The 22,331-nt window shown below is 32.7% G+C and overlaps 1 protein-coding gene across 8 annotated transcripts in view; it reads left to right on the top strand.

Annotated features, from left to right (window-relative positions):
- Positions 1–22,296, top strand: part of LOC111041831 — a 39,170-nt gene extending 16,874 nt beyond the window's left edge. For 3 of the 8 annotated variants that reach the window (XM_022326272.1, XM_022326273.1, XM_022326269.1), the window contains 6 exons: positions 9,660–9,707; positions 14,650–14,700; positions 16,308–16,316; positions 17,997–18,053; positions 19,513–19,524; positions 19,792–22,295. In XM_022326272.1, the coding sequence (XP_022181964.1) occupies positions 9,660–9,707; positions 14,650–14,700; positions 16,308–16,316; positions 17,997–18,053; positions 19,513–19,524; positions 19,792–19,838 (224 nt within the window). In that variant the 3' untranslated portion in view covers positions 19,839–22,295. Of the gene's footprint in view, positions 1–9,659; positions 9,708–14,649; positions 14,701–16,307; positions 16,317–16,380; positions 18,054–19,512; positions 19,525–19,791 lie in introns of all 8 variants that reach the window. The other 5 variants (XM_022326266.1, XM_022326267.1, XR_002605369.1 and 2 more) reach the window with 4 other exon arrangements.
- Positions 22,297–22,331: the final 35 nt, after the last annotated feature.

Here is a 22,331-nt window from a genome sequence, read left to right on the forward strand (position 1 = left end):
CCACACTGTCTTAAACATAATAATTAGCTTATAATTTTAAAATGTAATTAAAAAAATAGGGTTCTATAATAGTTTTTATAAACTTCTGCATTTACTGATGACTCGACATTACCTCAATATAGTAGAACCATTTATGATTAATTATTATATATACAATTGTGTCAATTAATACGAAAAATTCTTAAGAATTTGGCACAAGCGATAAATATCAGTGATGCACTGATGTGTAGTTAATAATCAACAATTACCTATAAAAACTTATTTTCTTAATTGAGTATATGAGGTAGTTTCAGAAAAATGATAAAGAACCTTCAGTTTCCAATCAATTTAGCTCTCCTATTGACCGATTTGTTCTTTTAATACTACCTTATTTTAGTTTAATTTATTAATCAACGTTTTCACAAGCGGTCAGCCGCGCCTATCGGAGACCTTCGAGAGCGTCCCAGACACATGTAAAGAACTTTTTCCTACCGTTTCAGTGTTCCAATTGCGTTATATTGTATTGTAGATAAGCATTAAACACACCGCCCGATTCATCCTTTTATACCTTTAAAGTGTTACAAGTCGGATAGGGTCCAAACTATATTTTATGTTCCAATTTTGTCCGATAAAGAAGGAAATGAATAGCCACAATTAGTAATTATTTTGTCAGTGATATTCAAAAAATATTTATACAAAAACAAATAAAAATCTGTCAAAATAGATAGTAATCATTGAATAATTGAAAAAATGCATTTCCTGTCAGTGTTATACAATAATTATAATACAAATATAAATATTAATTAGTCAAAACAATTAAAAACTCATCTTCTTGTCATGTTCCGACATAGGTCATTTAAATAGAAATATTACTTGTCATTTAAAAAAAGGATTTTTAAGGTACTGTAGAGGGAGTATAATCAATTTTTTTAAACTGTTTATTCCGCTCCTACTTCGAGTATCGCGGTTAGCAACAACGACTTGCGTAATACTGTAATAGATGGAAGGAAGGTCACCCACGGTGTAAAATCTTAGTATACAATATAATTATATAAGAATAAACGGACACCGTGTGCCAGACATATATTAACCACAGAACAGCGTAGATATAATGATAATAATAATGACAATAATATTATGCGGGCCCGTATTACTCGTAATTAATATTAATTAATAATAAATCAAAACAGATTTGTTTCCAAAAAAATATAAATCAAAATAACAATAATGTGTACAAACTTCTGCCGTGGCTTTATAAGTTGATATTAACGACTGAAATTTTGAATTATAATAGGACAAATCCACGAAAGTAATGAGATTCCATTCCGTGTGCGTAAGTTTAACGTGTTCCCGGAATTCATAGTACATGCCGTATGATTTGGGAAAGTATTCAAGCTAATTAGACGTTCTGGAAGTTGTATAATTCTTTCTGCTTGTACATCCAATGGGACGGTCGTAACTAGCCTGTAATATTTCGTTTATGTTACAAAATAGTTTCAGATGTATTCAAAAACTTCTCCAATGTTAATGAATTTGGGTGTCGTTAAGAAGAAAGTGCATATTAAAAATAACCCAAGATTAGTCATTAAAAAAAAGAAATATAAATATATTTACCAGGGCTAGCAAACGTTATAATAACGTTATGATTATAACGTTATATTTGATAAAAAACGATTGAAATTTGTAAACGTAATTATAAAGGAAAACGATAAACGTAAATAAATAAATAACACAAAACAAAACGTAACGTTTAACAAAATATATGATGTATCATTAAACAAAACATAACGCAAAACGGTATATATTGTATTCCATTAAACGAAATAATTAATTCCCAATTATTTAATAATACTTAGTAGTATTCAATTATTTATTCAATCCAAGAATTAATTTTATTCCGTATCCGGCCTATCCGGGAGATCCCGTATTAGATATTATTTTAAAACTTAATAAGAAGTTATTAATAGAATAATTTAATTACCAATAGCTAATAATAGTGATGCTCTGATAATATTGTACTGTACTATCTGTACTACGGTCGAAATTTATACCACTCAAGTTATTCAACTATTGTGTTCGGTGTTCAGTTTGCTCAGATTTATTCACTCGTCAGTGTTTGTCTAATTGTTGTCAAATGTTTAATATTTATATTTTATACTAATATACTTATAGTTTTAACGTGCATACGTTTTCTTTATATTAGTTTAACCCATTTAATTAAATAAATAAAATTAAACAATACCTACTTAAAACTCAGAATAGGGAAATTATGTCCCCAAAAAAAGGTCGTAGTCGTATACTTTTAAATTGCGGCCTGTGTACTTTCAAAACAGGTCTCTAAATACTTTTAAATTTTAAATAACGATAAACGCAAAAATTGTATAACGTTTTAATTATGAATAACGATAAACGCAAAAATTGTATAACGTTTTAATTCTGAATAGCGTTTTAATTTTGAATAACGATAAACTCAAAATTTGTATAACGTTTTGATTGTAAATAACGTAAAACAAAATTTATTTTTCAAATGCAAGCCCTGATATTTACAAATTGGGTAATCCCCATGTCTATTCATTAAATATTTTCACTAGATTCTTATGAACTGTAGTTTTTCGTTTCCCTTTCTGTATCGTCACATTCTCATTTTCGTTGATTTCTAGTACGCCGTATGGACCTAACCATTTAGGGCTTAACTTAACCCTTTCTGGTTTTGTCCTGAATAAGCACTCTATCGTTGACATGGATCGTTATTGGGTTTGCAGTTCGGTCATAACTAACCTTAGTTTTAATTTTGTTCCTCATTAGACATTCTAGAGCAATTAGATGGGCTTCTCGTAGCCTCTGTTTGAGTTCTTCCTGATAATCATAGTAGTTGTACTGAGGTTCTGGAGGTTTTGTCAGAGATGTTGGTACTTGTAAGGTTCTCTCATAAAGGAATGCGTAAAGTTGTTTGCCTGTGGATTGATGTTCCGATGAGTTGTATGTGAACATGGCGTATGGTATGTAGGTGTCCGAATTCCGCTGGTCTGAATCTACATAGTGTCTCAAGTATTCGCATAACGTGCGATGGCTCCTTTCTAGTGCACCATTCGCTTGTGTATGGTACGGCGATGTATTAATCCGTTTCACTCCTATTAGCTTACATGTTTCGTAGAAGATTTTATTAAGAAACTCTGTTCCTTGATCGCTTATAAGATTCTGTGGCATGCCGTGAATGCACACAAATGAGGTGACGAAATGGAACGCTACAGTATTAGCTTCTTTGTTAGCCATGAGTGTTTCCACTGAAAATTTGGTCAGATCACATTGTAGGGTAAGAATGTATACATTTCCTTGATACGTTTGAGTCAGTGAATCAACTACGTCGATGAATACCCTTTCAAAAGGTTCAGACGCAGTGGTACTGATTACCATCGGCTGCTTGATATTACGGGATGATGTCTTGTTTATATGACAGGACGAACATTTGTTAATGAAATCAGTGACATCTTGACTTAATCCTTCCCAATCAAATTGTTTTTGAATCCGCTTGATTGTCTGATTGACTCCGCGGTGTCCTCCGAGTACTGCCATATGATGCTCACTTATTTAACGCTTTGTTTGGAGAATATTTGTATATTAATTTCCTAGTCTTGAAATATGTATCTGATCATACGGAGTACCGAAGGCCAATCTAATTGGTCTGATCCGCTACCGATTTTAGGCATGGCCAAATTCCGAATTTCAAATTCTTGACAAAAAAGTCGGAGATTCCGTAAAGAATTGTACATGCCCTCTAAAGTTGGCTTCTGCCAAAATTTTTCCTTCGTTACGAGGTTGATGATGTATCGCGATCCCAGTTGAAAATATGCTACTTCGGTTTTCTTTGGACGTTGAAGCTTTAAGTGTTGTAAGTGTCCGAATTTTCTTCTAAATTCCTGGGCGATACCTTGATTCAGCTTTAGATAAGCAGATACGCAGTGTAGTAAATGGAATTCTTCTGAAACGGTGAAGAGATCTCCAGTTAACTCTTGGACTAGCGCGTTACGATAATTTTGACATTCGTTATCCGAGATATACTCATGGAAGAGTTTCAAATCCATAAATGATCCTGCCGATTGTCGTTGAGATCTAGTATGGACGACTTTTACTTCTATTATTCGACTCAGTGCGTCAGCGTTGGTATTGGACTTTCTGGTTTTGTAAATCACTTCATATTGGTATTCGGCTAACTTTAATCTCCAACGTAGTAATCTCGAACTAGGATCTTTACATTGAATAGCCAAGTTAATGGCTTGTGGTCCGTGTAAATTTTGAATTGTCTACCGAGTAGGTAAGGTCTAAAATTCTATACTGCCCAGACTATGCTCAACAACTCCTTTTCGGTTGTACTATATGCTTGTTCTGCTTTATTAAGAGTTCTAGACGCATATGCAATGGGTCGATCCTGTCCTGGTGTACCCTGTGACAAAATGCTTCCAATTGCGAACTGGCTAGCATCCGTAATTAAGATAAACGGTTTTTCAAAATCAGGATATTGTAATACTGGTGCTTCCACAAGTTTCTGCTTGAGTGTCTCAAAAGCTCTTTGACATTCTGTCGACCATTCAAATGGTACGTCCTTGTTTAAAAGAGCAGTGAGTGGTTTCGCCGTTCTGCTGTACCCTTCGATAAATCTTCTATAATAGCCCGATAAACCCAAGAATTGTTTAATTTCTGTTGTATTTCTGGGAACTGGATGATTTCGTACACATTCGATTTTTCCCGGATCAGTAATGAGATGTCCCAAATATATGACCTCTGTTCGTAGGAATTGACACTTTGACGGTTGTAAAAGGAGATTAAATTTTCTAAGCCTTGCAAATACATCTCTCAGTTTGGATTTATGGTCCTTTAAGTCCGAAGCGTAAAAAATTATATCATCCAAGTATACGAAAGCCTTGATACCGTTAATTCCCGTTAGAGCTTTGTTCATTAAGCGTTGGAATATACTGGGAGCTCCGCTTAACCCAAATGGCATTCTCCGAAACTCATAGTGGCCTTTGTCAGTAGAAAAAGCTGTCTTTTAACGATCTTCTGCCCTAATTGATACATGGTGGTATCCACTGACTAAATCCAACGTAGAGTAGTATCTGGACCGGCCTAATTGGTCCAAAATTTCATCTATCTTAGGTATAGGGTATGCGTCTCCAATAGTCAGTTCATTAAGGCGTCCGAAATCTACACATACTCGATATTTTGGGTTTCCCTGGGCATCTGGTTTCTTTGGGACCACGATCAGTGGTACATTCCACGGGGACTCGGATGGCTGTATAATATTGTGGTTTTCCAATTCTCCCATTTGTCTTACAATCTCTTGACGGTGAGCTTAAGGCAGTCTATACGGTCGAACATTAACAGGTTTCGCGCCTTCTTTTAGATGGATTTCGTGCTGTATTGCATCGGTAGAGGAAAATGAATCTCCCTCTAGGTGGAAAATATCCGGATATTCGCCAATCACCTTCCAGAGACTATCTGATTCTTCCGCATTTAATTTTTAAAATGTTATAGCCTCCCGAATGTAATCAATGCGATGCCTATCATCAGTTATTTCGTTTGTATTTGCTGCAATCAGCATTGAGATTTCGCGGGATTCCTCAAACTCGATTTCTTCGATTTTCAAAGGTGGTATTGTGATAAGCTTTTCTGAAGTATTGATGGCAGTAGCTAAGATTTTTCCTTGTTTAACTATGTTAACCACATTCCCAAGACAAACGTTTTCCTTTTGTAGACTTTGTGAATGAACTACTAAAACTGTTCCTTCCGGTCTTGAGCTAGCAATTGTAAAAATAGTTTCTGAACGAGGCAAAAGTGTAAGAGGATCGGTATTGAGTTGAAAGATCTTTGACGAATAGTAATCTATTGCAACACGATTTTCGGTGAGAAATGGATTTCCCAAAATTCCTTCATGAGGAATTGGAAAATTATCATGAACTACCTGGAATTTGGTTGTAAGAGTTTCAGTTCCTAGATTTAAATTGAGGATCACAGAACCTAAAGTGCGTACTAAATATTCATTAATTCCTTTTAACTGATAGCTTTGAGTTTCATCAACCATTACTTCATTTCTTAGAGTGGATAATTTTATCATATTCAAATCACTACCTGTAACTATAAGTAATTTAACATTTTCTACTATGCACTGTGGAATGTTTAGCGTAACATGTTTATTAATTAATTCTGCCACGAAATAGAAAGCCCTTGCAGGTTCAGAGTGGTTGTTTTGATATCCCCCACCGGGCGGGCGCCACTTGGGCCCGGTGTTTGCTCGTTTCCCGACGATGTGCCATGTTGCTCCTGTGCCTTGAGTTCATTAACATATTTCCGTTTGCGACATTCACTTATAGTGTGGTTCGGCTTTTTACAATAGTTGCACGTAACTATTCTGATAGCTTTTGTTTCCGTTTTATTCTTATTCTGCGACTCTCTGTAACGGGCTTGATCGGCTTCTGAAGTATGGCATTGTCTTGCCTGGTGGTTTGTACGTCCACAGCGAAAACAAGCGCCAGGTGGTCTACTGTTCGATTTTTGTACCGAATTTGCCTTACTCGCGCAACTATTACCTGACTTAAAATCTGACCTATTGTTTTTATAATCGTTAATGTTTTTGCAAATTTCTTTTTGGTTTATGCGTAAAGTTTCTTCTTCCAAAGCAATTTGGATGGCCTCCGATAATTTATTCGGTCTACTAGCTTTTACTAAAATCTTTGTATCGTAGTGTGTTAATCCTTCGGTATATGCTGATAAAATTTGCCTTTCCGTTATCTTAGGTAAGTCTTCCGTATTAGAAATTTCATTTGTCGCTATTGATGCTTCTATAATATTGTAATATAATTGCTCAGTCCTGTCACTATACTGTTGAATAGTCTCCCCCACGACTATTTTGAACGTTGATAATTTCGAATGTAAATGTGTTAACGTCTGTTTCTTATTAACGGTGAGGTGTAAAATTTCCTTTAGTTCTTTGTAGGTGGTAGGTTTTTTATGTCTAAATAGGCGTATGGCCTTGCCTATTAATCGAGTTGTTATGCCCCTGATTAGATTTTCTTTCTCCGCTGGGTCGATGCTTTGTAACGCATATTCGCACGCATTATGAAATGCAAAACTATCATCAGCATTTTCTCCATTGAACATAGGGATCAAGTTTAAAGCTTGGTGTGTGATCATAAACGTCGACATTATTTTTTCTTCTACTGCTTGATTTTGTTTGCGAATTAAGTTAAGTAAATTTCTTGCGTCTTCGAGAACCGAGTCAGTGTTACCTATAGAATTGTTCGTTCTATCTAGAATATATCCTGCCTGAGATAAATTATTGTTGTACCTACTATCGTCCGAGTCAAATTTGTCAGAGGGTTCGTATAGTTCTCCACTAGAAAGGACACTAACACTACTTTCAAGATCTATAAGATTTTCAGAACTAATAGTTTCGTTTTGGTCCGTATCTGACATAGACTACTAATGATTACAAATAATTAGCCCGAATGAATAATCATACCATACCAAAAGCAATTAAATAAATGGTTCTCCACAATTACCTTTCCGATTCCATACACACAACAGTAAAAAAAAAGCAAATAAATAATAAAAAAAAATAAAAGTGTACTGCAAAATTATAGTATAAATAATATAAAATTATAATAGTACAAAATTATTCACAGTTGCCTTAATATATTTATTTTATTTTATTTTCCCTTCCCTTAAACCGTACTATTATTGATTTTATATTATTTCACAACTGAGTAAATCAGCTTGAGCTTATGCGTTGCGATTTAAACGAATGATTGGGTAACTCACAAGAATGAGGCGGCTATATATAGTAAAATATTGCTGTTATGGTTTTCGGTTGTTATGATTGATACGCGGTGACAACAGCTGTGATATGGTTATTGCGGCGGCGGCGGCGTCTTCTTCGATGTATCACGGTGGTGGTGGAGCTCGCGGCCTTGGCACTCCGCACACGTTCGGTGTAGCTGGTGTGTCGTGTAGACACGACGGTCGTCGGTTACGTTCGTAGTTAGACTGCTCTCGGCTTCTGCGACGGCGGCGGCGGCGGCGTTGTCGTTGTTGGTGCTGACGTTCTAGATTTTTTGATTTTGTACGCGACGCTCGTTCGTCGTATTGTATAATATACGAATATACGGACTTGAAAATCTTGATGCTCTGTAAATTCTTCGTTTTGATTCTAAGATGCTCTGGAGTTTCTTATTGTAATTACTTGATGCTTTGCCGAATGCCCATTGCTCTATCCGTAAAGAAAATCGGTAGTACAGGTAGGTTCTTCAACAATTTATTTCGCAATAAAATTGTTGACTTCCGCTGCCATCAAATGATGTGTACCGGCACGTTGTTATTCTTAGTGAAGATAGCAAGGACGTATTTTGAAAGAATATACGCAAAGGCGCTTATTAAATTACTAAAAGATGTGTTTATTATTACGAAAACTACAATGTACTGTATCCTAAATGCTTAATTACTCTAGACTTATTACATAGATTTTCTGTATAACAAATGAGGTTCTGCCTGAGTGTGTATAACTCTACGACTAACTGGGCGGCCGTGACCAAGGAGCCCTCTGTGCAACGACCAGGGTAGGAATTGCTGGATAAGCAGATTCCAGCTCGAGCGTCCATTCCCGTAGTCACATACGCCAGTATACATATCATACTACTCTAATAAAACTACGTACTATGCTCCAATATAACAATAGGACAAAACTGCAAACAGATTTTAAAATACTGGGAATTCCATCATCGTACACAACTTTAGTCGATCACATGATAAATAAAAACCATAACTTAGAATTTAGACACTAGAAGGAATTCTTTAAAACTATTGATCACCTTTTCATCCCGAAGAAATAATCCCTGAGTGGTTAATATAACGGCAAAACTCTTTCGATGGCAGGCTTTAGTGCTATAGTCATCTTGTTTTGACTTAGCCCACTAATTTCTGGTACTCAGTTCCAGCTGGCACACGATTTTTTTTTTTCGTTAATTTTTGGTTTAACTACTGAAAACGGGACATTGTAGTTGTCCCAATGATTCTTCGGGAAATAATGGGACAGAGGTACAAAAAAACAGGACGTAAAACAAAATTTATATACTGTATAGCCATGAAGACCACAGTTATATGAGATGCGTTAGTGAACTGTATTTAGATATGAAAATCAGATTTTATAGATTGTTACGATTTATTGTAATTTAAAAATTTTCAATACTTTATAATTATATTTATACATATATATACATTTTATTGCCGTACGCGACATTGCACAGACAATCGACGGACAACGACTGTCGCATACAAAAAAAAAAAACAATACCGTAGGTCATGTGAGCGACGATATCTTATCTCATGAAACTATATTACTGGGCCCGACGCGGCACCATACGCAGTGGGGACGCAACATTTATACTATGACTTATATACAAACTTTTATACATCTACTATATGGAATATAGAAATGTTATTTTCAATTACTTTTACTACTACCATATTTGTATGCAAAGTTAGGTTTTATATTGTTATAAATCTGTGATGTATCATATCATTTTTGGATGCGGTATTTGATTGTGCATTTTGTACGGTATTAGGCCATGTTTGTGCGATAATAGAAAGCATTGTGAATTAAAAACGAAATCACTTTTTTTTTCATTATTCAGCTTCCACGGTTAGGCAAAGTGAAAATGACAATTCTTTACAAACACTGTGTAAGTATTTTTTTTTAATGCGGTATAAGTGTTGTTTGTATAGGGTAGAATACGATTCCGGAACTTCTTTATCAGTGAACGTGATTGTTTACATTTTAAGGCACACGATTCCGTACTTTTTGTAAATAAGATTTTAATGCAATGTTGTCAGATTTCATAAAGTTACTTAGGTAGACTATTTGAATTAGTTTGAATTAGAATTAGTGTTTTCCATTGTATACGTCAATAAATATCTCTAAGTTGACAAAAGTTGGATATGCAATTTTTAAAAACACATTATGACTAAATAAAAAAATATTAAAATGTAAATATTGTGTTTTGTTTTGAGTGTATTTAATATACACTATATTTATTACTTGTCTAACATTTAAGGGGATTCGATACCGTCATTTTCTGTTTTTGTCTAACACACGCGTGACATAGTAATTTAGACGTATTTTTTGCCAAACATACTAATTGATCTAATGAAGCGATAATAAATCTGAAAACAGATTTGAATTTGTCGTCAAGTCTACTTGAAATAGACTTTCCCACATTTTTGATATTATCCCCCAAATTCCTAAAAATGTCATATTAAAAAAGAGCATTTAAAAATTTTTGTATTTCAATTTCGGAGAAGTTAAAATCAAAAAATCATAAATGTGGGAAAGTCGATTTCAAGTAGACTTGACGAAAAATTCAAATCTGTTTTCAGATTTATTATCGCTTCATTAGATCAATTAGTATGTTTGGCAAAAAATACGTCTAAATTACTATGTCACGCGTGTGTTAGACAAAAACAGAAAATGACGGTATCGAATCCCCTTAAGTAAATATTAGTGTAACATGTATACAACATACAATAATAGAACAGTGACACAAATACACAATCGTTATGTACCAGATAATGTTTTGTTGTGTCATGAGTTATAATATTTTAATTCTTTACAATAAATTGTGATATTATATCTTGTACATTAAACATTAAACATTTTACCTAGTCACCAGTCGTAACCATATAATTTTGAGTATATGTTACGGTGAAAGACGAAAATTGGTGAATTCCCTGTTCAATGACGTAATTTACCAAAATAATTCAAGTATGTAGGTAAATGATGTAAAAAAACACATTTTAAACTCAAATGGTCATCTTTCACCGGCCATTGATGTAATTTACCAGAGCTGGCGGTAAATGATGATAAATCTCAAATAATACACTAATTATTTTACCATAATATGTAAGTACCATTTAATAATGATTTATCGTTGGAATGAATAAAATAGGTGGATATTATAAATCAATTCTTTGTACAGTTTTGGTTACCATGACATTTTGCACTACATTTCTGCAGCATTGCAAGCACATTTTTTAGTGCCACAACCAGTTTTGCGGTTGCATGAATTGAAGCCTTGATGACAAGCTATTCCTTACCCTGCGGCTTCTCGTAATGTCATTTATTCCCTATTTTTAATTTTTTTCATAGCTTCATCTAGTTATAGGAATTTTTCTTTACACAGGGGAATTTGAACTAGTGTATATTTGTGTTTCAACGCGCCGTATTCAGTATCTGGTTCAAACATTCGGGTATTTATTTATTTGAAATTAAATAAATGTATCAAATTGAAATTGGCTTACATAATTTATACATGTCATCTTCACATAAAATAATAACAGCAAGTAAATTACGTAGAGAATCTCGAGATTTACCAACATCTGATATTGGGACACGAACAGTTGTACCCACTTCGAGCTTTGAAAATTGTTCTTATCTACTTCCGTCATGATATTTTTATCTAATGAAGCTTATTCGCGTACCTACATATATATCAATGATCGTTCACACCGACATAAAATGTATTGAACATCATTCTCGACATTTTCCAACTAAACTGAGATTGACGGCAATAACTGGGGAATGTCAACATTTACCAATTTTTAGGTGAATTACATCGTTTACCGGAGAATGGCGACATTTACAACTTTTACATTATTCACCGTAACATATACATTTTGGTGAATACGTTACAGATATCAAATTTTGAAATAGTCAATACGAAAAACGAACTTACGTTTATTACTTTAGAAAATGGATAACCACTGGTAGGCATTATTTAATATACAGAAATATCGGATTATGCCACTTATCTGTGTATGTGTATTGTGTATAGGGTTTATCTTAATGTACATAATAAAAGATTCATTATTGTGTGGGTAAACATTAAAAAAATTTATATTACCTATTTGGGTAAGATTAATCGGTGGTGCATTATCATCATGAACTAAGATAATATGGACTGGCAAATAAACGATAAAATATGCGGTCAGGTTTTAATACGGACTTTTAGTGGTGGGAGAAATTGTGAAGCTGAAGCGACATCTGTTGGACAAAAACAATAATAAAACAAAAATATGACATAAGTTTCAAATAACATAACTGAACATGTAGAATATTGCAAATAACTTGTTAAAAACTGTATTAAACTTGTCATGAAATTATAATAAAACACATTTTGAAAGACTTATATTTTTTTCTTATTAGTATACACTTACCTCTTAAGTATAAGGTATTCATTTTTAAAAATGTCCAGAAAGTGTTGTATAATTAGTTGCAAACGTTTTGATGGGGAATGCAGCTTTTTTAGTATTCCTAAGGCATCGTTTTCTTCTTGGGCAGAAATTATGAAATCAATTAATGGATGCGATACCAAAATAGGATGAGACAACACACAGGCACACAGCACTCCAAAACAGAGACCTTAAAAAAAAGAAGTTCATTAAAAAAAAAAATCAAAATTAGTTAAACATTAATTTTATAATACACATATCCATAAAACTTACATTTTAACATTTTGGATTAAAAATAAAAGTTAAATACTATTTTGTAACCAATATATTCAATATTCATATTCAATATTTGGTAGGTAAAACTGAATTGAATTAGTTACACAGTTGTAAAAATTGAATAGGTATGTAATAAACTCTGTGTTCGGACCAGACAACGGCAGAGTGCGCCAGCTAATTGTCAAAATATAATTAATGCAACCCGGTTGCGAGCGCGCCTGCGCCGTCGCATCTGTGCCCCGTTCGCGCTGTGTCTCCTGCTCAGTCTGCTATTTTTGCGCGCGTGGTCACGATCCCCGATACCGGTCGTCGTACTTTTTCTTTGTTCTTTTGCCATCGGTGGCACGTCACGGGGCGAATTCGGTCGTCGATGTATCGTGCGAATATGGTGCCTACAGCGGGTCGTGTGCGTATAATATAATATTTGGTCAATCGACTTCACGCGTGATCTGTCTTTGGGTGCACCCGTCAATAATATAACATGGTCTACACCTGCGCGGGCGGTGTGTAGCTTCGTGTTGGTTTCTGGTGCACCGGGCACGAGTTTTATGTTTCTTTTATTTATTTTATATCGCGCGCGGGTGCGAAGGTGAGTGCATCGGGCCTCCCAATTTGGTGCCGGATAAGATATTGTGGGCCAACCAGCAGCTGCACGTGGATCGCGGGATTGCGGCAGCAGTTACTGCAAGGTTTTTCACACACTTCAACATTTGGAGGTTATGCTTCGGTTAGTGGCACTTGACGGTAACGCGTAGCATATGCATGATACGCGATATCCTTATCATTTTTGTATTATCATAAATATTGTTATTTGTTGTTAGTATTTGTAATATCACGGATTAAGGTTCCGTTCCTTTAGTATTATTATCAAACTAAATTTATTTTATATAGTAGATGGGCGCCTACTCCCCGTATTATAATATTTGTACCATAATTATGATTTGTTTATGTTTGTGATGTGCTGTTATATACACAATACAGTCCACTGATATTTGATTTATGAACAACCTGGTTTTACCTTATTTTTCTAATTACCATTGTATTTGTTGCCTAGTAATAGTAGTTTTTTAAAAAGGGAAATACAGTACACACAATACACTCTGAATTTGTAATATACATACTATATTAGTAGGTACATTTATATCATAGAATAGATGAAATTTTAAAAAAATACACACTACACTATCAACAGACAACAAGCAAAATATTAATATATACAAATTATTAGGCAGTAGGCAGTGCCCAGTAGGTATAAGAAACGAGAAACATAATATAATATAATATAATATAATATGAAATATATTTACTATGAAGTATAATTACCTTAAATTTTAAAAATATTTTGTAAAGCAACGGTCCACGATATACAATATTATGATAGCTACAAAAAACAACACAAGGATCGCCCCAATCCGATAAATACCCCCTCTTAGATAACCACGTATTAAAACTTGACCGCACCGCTACCATCCGCCAACCAAACCGTTACCAATCCATATTATCTTAGTTCATGATTATCATGCTGTATCTGGTCGATTCCTTATCAATGACACTTTTATATTATAGAAAAAAACTGATTTCTTTCTTTAATGTATGTTTATTATTAAAAATAATAAATAATAATTGGCAACATTGCACAGAAAATTGTACTTAATCGTGTTGTTTTGGGGGATATTTTGACAATCCATTGTTTGATCCTTGATCAAAGTCGAACGGGAATGTATTCCCAAAAAGGTAAGAGGTACGGAATCGTGCTTTGCCGATTTGTTAATTTTATTACTGAAGTGAAGAAGAGCAATGATGACTTTATAAAGTAAAAAATAAACGAAGGTCATTATTTTTTTCTTAATATTTTGGTATTCATTTATATTTTAAACTGCACGTTTTACAGCCTACTTAGAAAAACAATTAGAAGATAGTTCTGAGTCTAGAGATAGACGTACAATTACATTTTAAAAATACTTTATTATTTCTTAAGCATCAATTACCAAAAGATCATACTTGTTACGATTTGGCCTTTTTAGGGGCTTGTCATGCACGTGCACCTTTCATGCGAGGATATAATTGAGGATGGTTTCTTTTTCTTAATATTTTGGTTAAATAAAACTACACATTTTACAGTTTTCAACTGCAATAACCTAAACGCTGGAGAATATCATGAAGTTATGTTTTGTAAGTACAATTATATTTTTTAAATCTCGCTACTCACCTGCACCTTCCATGGAAGGAGAACACTTATATGATTACCTACGAGTATGAGCACCACTACATGGTATCCTTCAGGACACGTTGGTAGAACTCATTGGTTTTGTACATTAAATATACTTAATTTTTAAATAATCATAAAAAGAAAGAGTTTTATATGTAACAGGTGATTATATTTTACATGTCATAAAAATAATTGTTCGCTCAAAGACGTTTATCTCTATTAGGTAGTCAGTTTTCCATTACACTTATTTCATCAGCTTAAACAATTTTCTTTCTCTGTATCGATGTTGGCTTTATTTTTCCATAAATGATAATCTGCGTTTTAATCATATAATCTTAGGACTCTCTGCGATCAATGACCACACCAACTGTCGGCTAACGCGAGGCGCACACACGCTCCCCACTTTGTACCCGTGAGGTATCCTTGGACATACAACCACCATACCTTTATTTTGATGCCCAGAGAGTATCAGCCTATAATTACACAAACATGAATCACGCGCACGTACATCCCCCTTCGTGGCCTATCACCTGTTTTTGGCAGAAAAAAAAGGTTGAGGATTGGCAGATAGAGCGACGGAGATCATTACATATTTTCCTCCGTTTATGAGACCACAGGCAAGCGAGTAAGCTCTGTTTTTGCTGATGCGCATTTGGGGCCGCACTTGACAATGTTTTCGGGTAATGTTATTTATGTAAATATTTCCCATCGTGGCCGGTCTCCATACCTAATTATATTTAATTATGAATATAATTCATTAAATTTATAATATTTCTGTCTCATGGTGACGTCCACTCGGATACCAATGTATTATGTTTTTGTTATTTTTTTATAGTGACATCAGTCACAGGATACCGAAACCAAGTCATCCCGTGATTTTAAATTATATATACATTATACATGCAATGGTCAAAGTGGGGGATACAGTGGGATGGCATCCCTCCACTTATTTTGTACAACAGTTTAAGCAATATATGAGAACTACATATTAATTATGAAAGGCATCCCTAAACTTATTTTGAGCCACTTTGACTACTATATTAAATATGTATAATTTAAAATCACGGAATGACTTGGTTTTTGCATATATATAAATATTATGCTCTATGTTTATTATTTTTCTCTGGTCGATTCCTATGCAAAAATCTGCTTTTTTGATGATAAATTATTGTCATTCATAATTCATAAATCAACAAAAGAAAAATATATTATTATTACCTGAACCAATGTTTGTGGATTATTTCTGCCAGCCTAGTATTACTATGCCCATTTATTTCAAATAAATAAATAATAATATTATTAATATAAAAAAACATCCGAGAACTCCAGCTTTCTGGTTAGTTAATAAAATACTTTTTTAAAACGGGAACCAAATCGGTATCAACCGTAAAAATAACTTCAATGCGTTTTTTATGAGTGTGATAAATATAATTTTTTTTATTGTATTACTATTTTATCTATTTTGTTTTATCACCTATATGATTAAATACAAAAAAATTATATAAATATCTAATAAAAAATATCTACAATTAAATCGTTTATTTTTATTGTTCACGAATATAAAATATAGTATACAAATGTAAGTATTGTTTATATTATTTAGTTAATATAGTATTCATAAAACATTTCTATTGTGTTAACAGAACAGTTTTTATTATAAACATAAACACAAGTTTACGAAATCTATGAAATCAGTAAATTTTATATTTTATTTTATTTATCCATCAGTTGACATTGTCAAATGCTTTGCATGTATCTACACAGGCTAAATATGTGCTTATGCATTGACTTTATTTTCTCAATTACTATTCCTATGCCTAAACTGATCTTCTGGCTTGGATTTTATTTTCCATTCTTATTTACATACATTTTGTTAACATTTGTAACACATGGGTCAGTTGGTTAATAAAATGCTGATAACATTTTCATCGAAATGCTAATAATTTTGCTCTTTGCAACGTCAAAGGTTAAGAATCATGTGTTATTATATATGTATCCTTCACGAATTTAAAATGCCACTTCTGCATTTATTCATGATCATCCTTTTTTTTCACTTTAATTTAATCAATTTCTGCCACTTTCTTCGGCCGAGGTATTTTCTTTTAGTTTTGTATCAAATTCTTCCCTCAGAACACGGGAATTCAATCTATCGAACTCCTCATGACCTTGTTCTAACTATTTTTTTATTTAGTTCAAGTCCGTTAGACACATTGTTCAGTTATACTTTTAACACATTCCTATGTATTCATTTTCAAAAATTTTATTTTTCTTTCTCTTTCCAAAACCATAGATGAGTAGTTTTTGTTTTGCAGTTTCCTCATCAAGTGGCATACAAGAAGTTCATTGTTATTTATGTTATTATAACGTATTTACTACCGAACAAAATAGTTTCAAATCAACCATGGCCAGTTTTCTTATGTTTAATCCTATTTATAGTTATTAATAACTTCATTATGAATTACGTCGTTACTGACCACTTCAGTGTTGTATGAAGATGTAATTATTACATCATCGACGAACATATGTTTCTTTCTTTTCGATTACATGTGACGTGTGATGGACGTGAGATGTCGCCGTAAGTTTTGAATAAATATTGCCGATTACATTCAAACGTATGGACGGAATAGATTGGCGTCAGACATGACGGTGTCAGTGTACCTACATACTGACAAAAATGTATCCACAGTAAACACTCCTTATAACGGACCCCCTTAAGAGGAAAATCTGTTAACTACTAAAATTAACAACAGTCCGGTATAACCTATATCCCATATATTTAAGTTTTCCAACAACTGAAACTCTTTTATAGATAATTATAAGATCAGTTAGTATAGGTCGATTTCGTTTTAAAGAGGTTTTACTGTGTGTATACGTATACTCTGATGTATACCTTCTTATATTTTTTGATCGATGTTTTCTCCAAAGGTAATTTTTTGCTTGTTCAGTGCCGCGTGTATTCTGATTCGGGTTTTTTTTACCATTAAAATATATTTCGTATTTCTTCCAAACAATATAATATTAAAACATATTTTACTAACTTAATTTTTCCGGAAATATGTTTTTTTCATATTTTACTTATGGTTGAAAGCCTCCCTTATGATTCGGTCTCACCACCTCGGCTAGAGGTTAGCGTTTAAATCCTTTTAACTTTTAAGTTATCCATCACGAAAACGAACAATAAGGAATCAGTTGAATTGCAAATTCGAATCCCAACCGCCCGAAAAACATTAAGTAAATACATTTATCAATATTGTTATAGTCATATCAATCATTAAGGAGGATGAAAGTTTTTTTACGACAACAATACTAAATATATGTAAGTTTTTAAAAGTAATTTATCATTATATAAATAAATTGAAAAATAAAACTAACCTTTAAGGGTACCTACCGACTAGTCACTATATAGATACCATTTTCTATCGCTATGTTCAAGAAGCTCTCCTGGAATTTTCTTATTTTAATAAAACTTTAAAATAATATTATTATACACAAAAATAACCTGAATTATTTTCTACTTAAAAACAATAGGCATGTGTCTCAAATATTTTTCGCTTACTAATGTACATTTTTTTAGCAATTTAAAACTAAAACTTAATGAAAACTAATAAAATCTATTTATAGTAATATTCATTTTGTACGATCATCTTAATCGGAAGCTGCGTGTATTTAATTTTTTAAATAAGTATATAAAAAAATGATATACCACATTATATAAACCTATGACTTTAGTTAAAATAGTGATCTTAGTTTATAACCAACATACGGAGGGTCAGATTTTTAGGAATTAGTTTTTATTGAATGATTGAATTATTTGAACAACATAAAATATTCAATATTAAATTAATGATTTCTGATGTGAAAACAAATAACCGTATAGATACTTTAAATTGTCACCAAATGTATATTAGCATTTTCCTTGCATTAAAACATATAAATAATTTTTTTACACTTTTTAAAATTTAAAATTTCCAGTTTTCTACGAATATCCATTAAAATGTTCAACTCATAATCTAACAAGATGAGCTACCTTTTATAAATTGTATTATTAGAGGTTAAAATATTATTAAAGATGTATAATTTAATGCTCAATTTTCTTATGAGCAAGTCACACAAATTCAAAAACTATTTTGTAGTTAAAACATTAGAACATTTTTAATTTTCATTGCTGAAGATTGAGCATTGATTGCGATTTTGATTTTTGGTGTAACTCTAAAAAAAAATTACCACAGTTGCATGACATTTTCATCGAATGTCTATATTACTATTTTCGATTAAAAGTTAGAATAGAAGATTTTGTGTTGATCAAAAAGTATAAAATGTTCTATTTATATGGTTAAGGAATAAAAATTTAAAAATTTATTTTCATAAATAGCACAGACTGTAACCAACAAACCTAAAATATATACAAAACCAGTTAATTTTTACATACATTTTAAATTTAAATTTGGACAAAATGATATGTTAAAACAATGAATAATTGTTGTACCTTAAAAATACTATTGGTACGTACTTGAGACTTTTAGAGTAAATTGTTTTATTCTATACATCACGCAATGACACTTTAAACTACTAATTCCCAATAGTATAAAAACGTTCTTTAATCACAATAATCTCATCAAATATACATACTTAGTAATACTATAGGAAGACTGGCCGTAAAATTCATAAATAATATTAGTGCTATTAAATCAATGGATTATCAAAAATAATAATTTTAAATTGTTATCGTCTGTCTCATAATTTAATAAATTGACATTTATCTTATACTTATTTAGTGATTACATTGGGTAAGTACATTGTTTAGATTATTTATTAATTATAATTTTTTTTTGAAAAAACAATTAACAAACAAATTGTTTAAATTTTAAATTAAAAAAAATTTTTTTAAATTTATCGAACTAAACAATGTTCAACTTTTTTAGAACCAATATTTATTTACTCAAAGCAAAATTTGTATATGATTATAAAATTTTTAAAAGATTGAAAAAAACAACTTTTTTTAAAAATTATTCAATTAGTTTATTCAAACCTAATTAAAATTATTTATTTATTAGGACAGTGCGTTCCGGTTAAATTGCATCCGCTTTTAAAGGGTAAGTAATTTTGATTCATTCGTTATTGATAATCGTTTTAAACTATTGAATAATTGAATGTACTTTATTTAAGTTAATTTAACTTAATGATGCTCTAAGAACAACATTTAATTTTTTTTATTTTTACTTGCAGTAATCGATAAAACACGTTAATTTTACTTTTTATTTTGTCTATTTTATCTTATCTAATATTATCATTAATATTGCTGAGTGATTAATTCTCTGTTATTGTATTGTGCAGATTATACGGGTAAATTTATTACTTATTAGTATAAGATATACTGTGGTGGAGGGGAACAAACTTTTTATTTTTCTTCTGTTAACTTTTGCCAAAAGATTGTTTTTGTTATTTTTAGTGGTAAAACGAGTTATGATCAAGCATATTTAAGAAATATGTGGTCAATGGCTATCAGAATTTTTTTTTGTATCGGTTGAGTTTCTTTATACAGTTTTTAAAGGCACCTTGACAGTCGTTATTCAACCATGGAACATTTTTTACCCTAGGGTTTTGGTTGGTCTTAAGTCCAATTGATTTATTTCCTGAATCTAACATAGTGTCCGTGAATTTATTAACTATTGAGTCAATTTTCTCTTGACTATCATATAGATGTTTATCTAGTTAAATGTTGCTGAGGGCATGTTCGTTTAATTCATAGTAAAGGTCCAAGATTAGGTTTTTAAGATTCCAGTAAATTCTTTGATTAATTTAGGTCGAATAGTCAAGGGATTGGATACATATAGGCCAGTATTCGTTGCTACTATATGTCAGATTCGCCGAAAAAGTTCCATTGCCAATGTTGTGTCGCATTAGTTAATTATTGTTGAGAAGGAAAAGAGACTCATCGTCTAGCAATTCTTCTACTGATTTTTCCCGATCATCGGTGTGAGAGCAACCCCACATATTTTGGCTGTTGAAGTCACCCAATATTACAAAGGGTTTAGGGAGTTGCCTATAATGACTGCAATATAATGTTTCGTAGAGGTTAACTATCAGCAATATATATATTGCATATTCATAAGTGTCTCAAAAATTTTACGAATGTAGCTTTTAATTCAAGGTCAGGCATTGTAGAGATGTTTTCGTTTACGAATATTACTCATGAAGGTGACAACGCCGCCACTTGTTTTGTTTCTAAAAACGCCCGAGTAAATGTTAATGTGAGCAGTGTGGTTACACTTTAGATTGGTTTCTTAGAAGCAAATATTTGGCATTGAAAATCATAGACAATGCGGTTGATGTCGACTGAGCGTTTGTAGAATGTGAATGTTTCATGGGATTATTGTGCTCACAGTTAAATGTTGAAAGAAGAGAGATGGAGATTCTTGGGTTGGTTGTTTAGGTTGACTTTTGTTAATCTGAAAGGGGGTCTTCAGTTTGAGGCATAGAGTGGAATTAGAAGTTCGTTAAACGGTCATTCTAGCTTTCATATTTCTATCAGCCAGTAAAGGTATTAATTTGTCAGACATTTTGTGAACCACAGCTAGATACAATATTACTGTATATTTCGTGTACGTTTAGATTTTTGCTAGCGACAGTTTCTAAAATAACCTTGAACGAGATAAGACCTATGGGGGTGTCATTATTTTGGAAGATAGCTGTAGCATACTCGAGTTGGATATCTAATATTTGTGCTTCTAGTTGATGAGGTAGATCTTGATCTAGAGTTACTAGTTTAAAGTTTTTCTTGGTGTGAGTGATTGTATTAGATATATTATGAGTTGGTGTTACATTGTCTAAATCAAGGATTGGATGTGTCGAAGGAGGGGCAGGAGATCATAGCTAACGGGTGGATTCTGAGGCTGACCTTTGGACGTTCTTCTTCTCTTCTCGAGTATCCATAACAACATCGTCGGTGACTTTATGACTCGGCGAGTTAGTATCAACACTACACCTTTCGTTTTCAATTTTAACTGTGTCATTAGTTGTAAAAATACGATGAGGTTTGCCCAGGTTGACCGTGATTGAAAACTGGAGTTTTTTCAAATCATCCAGATTGATGAATAGTTGTTTGCGTTATGTGAGTGAATTGATTGGTTGAAAACCAGCCTTTAATGGTGCGAGATGGTATTCTGACATTTAGATTTGGGAGAAGATTGATAGTTGAGTTTTCTAGAAATGGGAATATACATATTAGAATGATTCGTTTCGACTGGATTATCAGTATACGTAGGTATCGGTATTTTTATGTTATCTATAAAAATTGTTGAATGCTTATTGACAAGTTCGTCGACCATTAGTTGATTTTTAATGAAAATACAAAATCTTTTATTAGAAATGCGTGAAGCAGAGATAATGTTTGTTCCTTCGGTAATTTGACTCAGTGCTGAGAGCGATGATGTATTGGTTTTGTTTGACGCCATCTAGTGAATTGAGAACACAAAAGCTTGGTTCATTTTAGGTAAGTAGGATAAAAAGGAGAGTTCAAAAACCTGATCCACTGATCCCACTGATCCCTGATCCTGATCCCCTGATCCTGATCCACTGATCCCACTGATCCGCC

The sequence above is a fragment of the Myzus persicae genome, unplaced genomic scaffold (genome assembly GCF_001856785.1).
Source record: "Myzus persicae strain clone G006 unplaced genomic scaffold, MPER_G0061.0, whole genome shotgun sequence".
NCBI lineage: Eukaryota > Metazoa > Arthropoda > Insecta > Hemiptera > Aphididae > Myzus > Myzus persicae.